Source organism: Bison bison, unplaced genomic scaffold, assembly GCF_000754665.1.
Source record: "Bison bison bison isolate TAMUID 2011002044 unplaced genomic scaffold, Bison_UMD1.0 scf7180017864308, whole genome shotgun sequence".
NCBI classification, from domain to species: domain Eukaryota; kingdom Metazoa; phylum Chordata; class Mammalia; order Artiodactyla; family Bovidae; genus Bison; species Bison bison.
Genome location: NW_011494880.1, coordinates 187,668 through 195,848, shown reverse-complemented (window position 1 = coordinate 195,848; position 8,181 = coordinate 187,668). Strand labels below are relative to the sequence as shown.

General features: G+C 36.3%; 1 protein-coding gene across 1 annotated transcript in view; it reads left to right on the top strand.

Annotated features, from left to right (window-relative positions):
• LOC104997403 (UDP-glucuronosyltransferase 2B4-like) overlaps positions 1–8,181 on the top strand; it is a 16,751-nt gene that overhangs the window by 4,503 nt on the left and 4,067 nt on the right. Inside the window, exons 3-5 of the mRNA XM_010852117.1 lie at positions 3,910–4,041; positions 6,573–6,660; positions 7,504–7,723. Of these exons, the coding sequence (XP_010850419.1) occupies positions 3,910–4,041; positions 6,573–6,660; positions 7,504–7,723 (440 nt within the window). The remainder of the gene's footprint in view (positions 1–3,909; positions 4,042–6,572; positions 6,661–7,503; positions 7,724–8,181) is intronic.

Below are 8,181 nucleotides of genomic sequence, written 5' to 3'. Positions count from 1 at the left end.
GGCCCTCTATGCTGTTCCATTGATCTACATGTCTATTTTGGGGCCAGTACACTATTGTTTGAAATGTTGCAGCTTTAGTATAATTTGAAATTGGAAGGTATGATACTTTTGGTAGTGTGAACATTTTAACAATATAGTAACATTATGTTCAACAGTAAAAATTGAAAAATTGATTTTTCAAAAATTGACTTTTCTCTAAAATCAGAAACAAAAAAGGATATATCAAATATATTTCAGCCTTTTCTACAAGTATATAAATTTGAAAATAAGGATATCTCTGAATGGAGCATTTTAGTAAATCTTATTTCCTTTTATATAAATTTTCATACTTTTGCATATTTTCTTGCCATGAACTTATATTATTTTCACAAAGATATCAGAGTATAAAATGAATCAGTCCACATCAGTGATTAATTTGTACTAATCACTGACAGGATATATTAAAATAATACCAAATCGATGTATCTTTCACAGCATAGATGAAGCAGCTTTGGTTAGCAAGCCAGCATGACAATGCAATGAAGACAAGCAACTTTAAATGTTACTACTGGTCAGGAAAATTTTGCTCCTCTACATTTATTAAACAGGATCATTGAGTAATGTGTAATTATTCTAGTTTAGAGTGTACATTTTTTAAATTAGAAAGGATAAAGGACCACAAAACAAAATAATTCAGAAACAATCCAGGCAAATACAGATTCACATGGAGTTTTATATAGTTTGAAGTGAACTACTAAAAAGGTGACCAGATCTCTGCTGCAGAAAGCCCTGGGGCACCTCTCCCACTGTCGGGCAGGTGTTCGCTGGGGACACTAATGTAGGGGACTCTGAGGGTCCTTCACCACAGCTGACATTGTACGTCCTACAGTGACATCAATTATACAGTGTAGTTCAGGATGAAGGGTGCCACATGTAAACAAATTCAGCAATATGGTCAGTCAAATAAGCAAATACACAAGTATATCTCTGGGTTATACACAGGTCTTACAGGATTATCTCATAGAACTTCCCAAAAATAATACCAGACTCCTCAATGTCAGAGATTAATAATTTAGACAGCTTGGGAAATTATGACAAGTTTTAAGATAAGGATTATACAGCTGAGTGAATGATAGACATAAGTGATTCAAACTGTAAGTTTTTCATAGTGCTAATAGAGAAATGAAATATTAATCACTAATCTAAAATAATTCTCAAAAAAATATGTCTGGAATAAATAACTGATTTAGTAGACCTATAATAATAAAGAATTTAAGGTCAGTTGAATCCTGCAGTACAACTTCCTTCTAAGAATTTATGTTAGTAATTAATAATATAATAGTTGAAAAATCTCAATATAATAGTGTTTAACAGTATCTCCTTGCCGCCAATGTATATTGGCCCTATCTCATTTCCTGCTTATAAACAAATATATTTGCAAAAATATACATAATACTTCTTTTTCATTGACTATGCCAAAGCCTTTGACTGTGTGGATCACAACAAACTGTGGAAAATTCTTTAAGAGATGGGAATATCAGACCACCTGACCTGCCTCTTGAGAAATCTGTATGCAGGTCAGGAAGTAACAATTAGAACTGGACATGGAACAACAGGCTGGTTCCAAATAGGGAAAAGAGTACATCAAGGCTGTATATTGTCACCCTGCCTATTTAACTTATATGCAGAGTACATCATGAAAAACGCTGGGTTGGATGAAGCACAAGTCAAGATTATTGATATTGGGAGAAATATCAATAACCTCAAATATGCAGATGACATCACCCTTATGGCAGAAAGTGAAGAGGAACTAAAAAGCCTGTTAATGAAAGTGAAAAAGGAGAGTGAAAAGGTTGGCTTAAAGCTCAACATTCAGAAAACTAAGATCATGGCATCTGGTCCTATTACTTCATGGCAAATAGATGGGGAAACAATGGAAACAGTGACAGACTTCACTTTTTTGGACTCCAAAATCACTGCAGATGGTGATTACAGCCATGAAATTAAAAGACACTTACTCCTTGGCAGGAAAGTTATGACCAACCTAGAAAGCATATTCGAAAGCAGAGACATTACTTTGCCAACAATGGTCTGTCAAGTCAAAGCTATAGTTTTTCCAGTAGTCATGTATGGATGTGAGAGTTGGACTGTGAAGAAAGCTGAGTGCCAAAGAATTGATGGTTTTCAACTGTGGTGTTGGAGAAGACTCTTGAGAGCCCCTTGGACTGCAAGGAGATCCAACCAATCCATCCTAAAGGAAATCAGTCCTGAATATTCACTGGAAGGATTGATGCTCAAGCTGAAACTTCAATACTTTGGCCACCTGATGAGGAGAACTGACTCATTTGAAAAGACCCTGATGCTGGAAAAGATTGAAGGCAGGAGGAGAAGAGGATGACAGAGTATGAGATGGTTGAATAACATCACCGACTCAATGGGCATGAGTTTGAGCAAGCTCCGAGAGATGGTGATGGACTGGGAAGCCTGGCGTGCTGCAGTCCATGAGGTCACAAAGAGTCGGACACAACTGAGCGACTGAACTGAACTCAACATAATAGAAGAAATAGACCTCATATCACCCATTTCTTTCCCAAGGACTTCAGGGATGATTTATGTTGAAAAAACAGCCATTATGGAAAATAGTATGGAGTTTTTCAAAATTTTTAAAATATTTTTTCTTAGTCTGAATATTTATTAGCACAACTAACCAATGTCCAAGACGTGAAGTTAACATATTTAAGGAACATGAGGAGGAAGGAAATCACTCTATAAACTATATAGTATGTGGTAAGAATAATATAAAAACATATCAACACCTATGGCTCAGCAATGTCTCTTTTGTAGGTACATATACAAAAGAATTGATTTTATTACCCCAACGAGCTGTCTGTACATGTCTGTAAAAGCTCAACTCACAAGAGTCAAGGGGCTAGGGCAACCCAAATGTCCAGCAACTAATGAAGAAATAAACAAAATATCATATACACAAGTGATGGAATATTACTCACATTTAATTTTTTGTGTGTGGAAGGATAGTTATTTATTGATAAACAATGATTATTTCTCTTTTTTTTTGGTTTCTTTTTTTTTAACTTTACAATATTGTATTGGTTTTGCCATATATTAACATGAATCTGCCACAGGTATACAAGTGTTCCCCATCCTGAGCCCTCCTCCCTCCTCCCTCCCCATATCATTCCTCTGGGTCGTCCCAGTGCACCAGCCCCAAGCATCTAGTATCGTGCATCGAATCTGGACTGGCGACTCGTTTCATATATGATATTATACATGTTTCAATGCCATTCGCCCACACCAATACAGTATACTAATGCATATATATGGAATTTAGAAAAATGGTAACAACAACCCTGCATACAAGACAGCAAAAGAGACACTGATGTATAGAACAGTCTTTTGGACTCTGTGGGAGAGGGAGAGGGTGGGATGATTTGGGAGGAAGATTATTCACATTTAAAAGGAAATTCTGACAAATGTTACAACATGAAGGAACCTTATGCTAAGTGAAATAAGTCAATCAGAAAAAGATAAATACTGTACAACTCAACTTATAAGAAGTATCCAGACTAATCACATTTGTAGAAACATAGGGTAGAATGAAGCTTGCCAGAGGCTAGAGAATGAGGAATGTGGAGTTTCTTAATGAGCATAGAATTCCGGTTTTGCCAGATGCAAAAGTTCTGGAGATTGGTTACACAGTGGGAATATACTTAATGTTGCTATACTATACACTTAGGAATGATTAACAAAGTAAATTTTATGTCATGTGTATTTTGCGACAATATTTTTTTTAAAAAACCTCTACTACAGACTATATTTGATTTTCTCTCTTTAGTTTCTGGTAGCAATCCCTTCAATAATGTTTGCTGTGCTCCTTCTCTTTTATGATGGAACAAATTCTGTTTTTCACAGGAAATGGAAGAATTTGTGCAGAGCTCTGGAGAACATGGTATTGTGGTGTTTTCATTGGGGTCAATGGTCAGTAACATATCAGAAGAAAGAGCCAATGTGATTGCATCAGCCCTTGCCCAGATTCCACAGAAGGTACACACAGTCCCTTAACAGTGAGCAACTATTTAATGTCTGTTAAACAATGGCACCCCACTCCAGTACTCTTGCCTGGAAAATCCCATGGATGGAGGAGCCTGGTAGGCTGCAGTCCATGGGGTCGGGAAGAGTCGGACACCACTGAGCAATTTCACTTTCACTTTTCACTTTCATGCATTGGAGAAGGAAATAGCAACCCACTCCAGTATTCTTGTCTGGAGAATCCCCAAGGACGGGGGAGCTTGGTGGGCTGCCATCTATGGGGTTGCACAGAGTCGGACACGACTGAAGTGACTTAGCAGCAGCAAACTCTATAAAAGGTCTGATTTTAGACATTTTCTAACAGAAAGGTAAACTACATGATAATTCCAATTTATCTCTCATATATATATAAACCAAAATATATATAGTAGGTGTTATAGAATTACAAGGAGTGTCTTTCATCCATAATAAATTTAGATTAACATTGTAATTAAAAAAAATAATGATATTAAAGAGACACAATATGAATTTTGGTATTATAATGGTATCTTGGGGCCATAAAAGAAACCGCCAAATTCTGCTTTGTCACTTGTTCCATTTCCTTGAATGATATCTGAGGTACAGTACACATAGAGATATTCTCTGGGGTTAAATTTTAACAGAAAATATAGTCACACAATAATTTTAAGCAATATTGATAGAAGTCTGTAGTGCTTCTTGCAGTGTACACTTAGCATGTAATCCTGGTCCTTTTTGTATCCCATAAGTTTTGGAACAGACCTATCAGTGTGTTTTTAGAGTGCTACTCAGAGAAAGGATGGACAAGATTCCCCAAACTGCCATCCCCCAACTGATTTAGAGAAGAGAAACATCTACCTCCCTGGTTGACTGCTGCTGCTGCTGCTAAGTCACTTCAGTCGTGTCCGACTCTGTGCGACCCCATAGACAGCAGCCCACCAGGCTCCCCCGTCCCTGGGATTCTCCAGGCAAGAACACTGGAGTGGGTTGCCATTTCCTTCTCCAATGCATGACTAGGCCCTGCTAAAATCTGAAGCAGTAAGATCAATGTGAAAGAGTGAAGATAGGGTCCTGCCCTTAAGGTGAACTCTGTAAAGGTGAACTCTGTAAAGTCTGGTCCTTAATGAACTCTGCTTCCTGTCATATTCTTCCTCTTGAGTGAAGAGGGAGAAGGGACTATAAGAAGCAGTCAAGCATGAGGAAGACTGGCATGGAAAAGATTCAGCTGCCTTCTTCTTCATAAAATACAGCAGTAACTTTTTTTCTAATATATAAAATACCCCTGCAGTCTTCGGATATTTGTGAACAACTTTTTTAGTTTGCAATAATAATAATAATCTAATAATCTAATCTAATCTAATAATCTATGCTATTTTTTGCTGAGAAACTAAAAATAATTTACACTCATTCACAGAGAAAATAGAAGTTAAACACTAATAAATTATAATCCAGTTTATGAGAATTGCTTGGAATTCCAAAATTGTTCCTTATTTTTGTACTGAATCTAGAGACCACACTAATCAATTCTGTCAGTGCTTTGTGCTTCATTGTTGAAGTATTCAGGACCAGTTGAATAAACTTTGATGCCACTATTTTGGAACTTTTTCAATAGTCCTATTGTCCCTCTCAAATTTCCAACTGGCTTTTCTTTTCTAAAGGTAAAACATCCAAGTCTAGTAATAGTGGTAATACTTTGGATTCATGTTAAAAAATTCCAGTTGTCATTGCCTTTGCAAGTGCTTAACAGTTTATAACTTAAATGAAGCTATACTTCCTAAGAAGCACTAATTAACTTATTATTAATAAATTATGAATAAGCAAAGGTATTTATTTCTAAGTGGCTGATGCATGCCATTTTCCTCTTTGTAACCAAAATGTGTGAAAGTCAATAAAATAACATTATACTAACAAGTTGATATAACTAAACTCTCTTCTATAATGGTCAAAAAGAAATCAGTGAATATTAAATTTGAAGATGACAGCTAGTATAAAAAGAAGGCAAATAAGTGTGTATGTTACTTGTAATCTGTCACTGTCTTTTTGTTCTTGAAATAAGACCACCTAGAAATTATTTAAGTTTTCATGTTGGGACTGACATCTCAATCGTCTATGCCATTATGTGTATATCAAGTGTAGGTGTTCCTATTCATGTCAGGGTATTGTGCATGGGTTCTAATTCACTTCAGTTGTATCCAGTTCTTTGCAACCTTATGGACCATATCCCACTTGGCCACTCTGTCCATGGAATTCTCCAGGCAAAAATACTGGAGTGGGTTGCCGTGCCCTACTCTAGGGCATCTTCCCAACTTAGAGACTGAACCCACATCACTTATGTCTCCTGCATTGGCAGGTGGGTTCTTTACAAGCAGCACCACCTGGGAAGCCAGTCAATGTATTAACAGTTAATATTACTTAATATGCCCTCATTTCTTACATGTCATATGGAAGACTAGATATATTTTGATCACTTTAGAATTGTAACATTGAAGTTCAACTCATAGAATAAGATATTACCCTTACCCTAACAGGTTCTATGGAGATATGATGGCAAGAAACCAGACACCTTAGGACCCAATACTCGGCTGTTTAAGTGGATCCCCCAGAATGACCTTCTTGGTAAGACTTGGTAGAAAAAAGTATTGAAAACACGGTAACAGCTGAGCAAAGTGATAGCACTTCAAAAGGAAACAAATGTATAGAGAATTATTGAAACACTTGAAAAATGTATTATTTTATTTTCATTTCCTATGTGAGGGGGAAAAGGGAGAATATATAACAATTGGCCTTTTATTCTACACAGTCACACCCCTTATGGCCAGAATTTTTATTTTGGCTCTAATTTCTACTCACAGTGATCTTTTCAATAACTTCCTTGAATGTTGTTCTGTCTCTGAATTCTTTCCTTATACCTCTCTTTTCCCCTCTGTAGGGGTATGCTAAATGCTACTAAAAATGAGTTCCCTTTTTATTACAGGTGACTCTCCATTTTCTGTTTAAAAGAAAAATCTGCAATCATTTTTATGATGCAATAACACACTTCATGACAAAAGGTTGCTTTTCCTTCCCAGTGCCACTACCATTATCTTTCTTTTCCCCTGTCAGACCAAATGACTCCACTATATCTTTAAAAGAATAATTTCTGGCATGCCCTCCTCTTTTTTTTTTGCACTGTGGTTTCTTTTACCCAGAATGTTCTTTCAAGTTGTTCATCTGCCAATCATGGGTTCATCTGTGACGTTCAAGTGACTCAGCACTTCTTTCACAAAGTCTTCATTTACCCCTTCAGCAGACATAGCAGTTTCTTCTCTGAGTTCTGAAAGCAATTTAAAAACACTCTCATATGTGTAATAATCTGTTATCTAAAAAAACACTGCTTCTTTCAGAGTCTTATAAAGCCCACTTCTCATTTTATTCTAAAAGTTATAATTAATCATTTTATTGAAATTCGCTCAATCCTAGGTCATCCAAAAACCAAAGCCTTTATAACTCATGGTGGAAGCAATGGCATTTATGAGGCCATCTACCACGGAATCCCTATGGTGGGCCTTCCTTTGTTTGCTGATCAACCTCATAACATTGTTCATATGACGGCCAAGGGAGCAGCTATCAGATTGGACTTGGAAACAATGTCAACAGAAGATTTGCTCAATGCATTGAAGGAAGTCATTAATAATCCTTTGTGAGTATATGTTTTTTACCTGACATTCTTTCTAGAGAAGTTTTCATCTGAAGGCCAAGGAGGCAGAAATGAGCCTTCACATAAGTATAATGAAGAGTAAGCCTTATTCAATGCTTTGAAAACAATCAACAATAACCTATTGTGAGTGTCTCAATATTTTTTCATGGTTTTCTGGGAAAGGTTTGTCAGTAGTTTAAAGATAGTAGAGAAATTCTAAAAGACTTAATCATTAGAATGAGAAGAATCACTGAAATGGTAATAGAAGGATTAAGAAGCATTGAGAACAAAGGTAAGTAGGGAACCATGTATCATATTAATATGAATACGCATCTGCCCACTTTACTTTCTTTCAGCCTGTGAACTCCTCAAATGTTTTAAACTCTACAAAGATACTTTATTTTCAGTAAACCACTTTGACATAATCAATCTTAAATTCCCATTACATTTAATATTTTCCA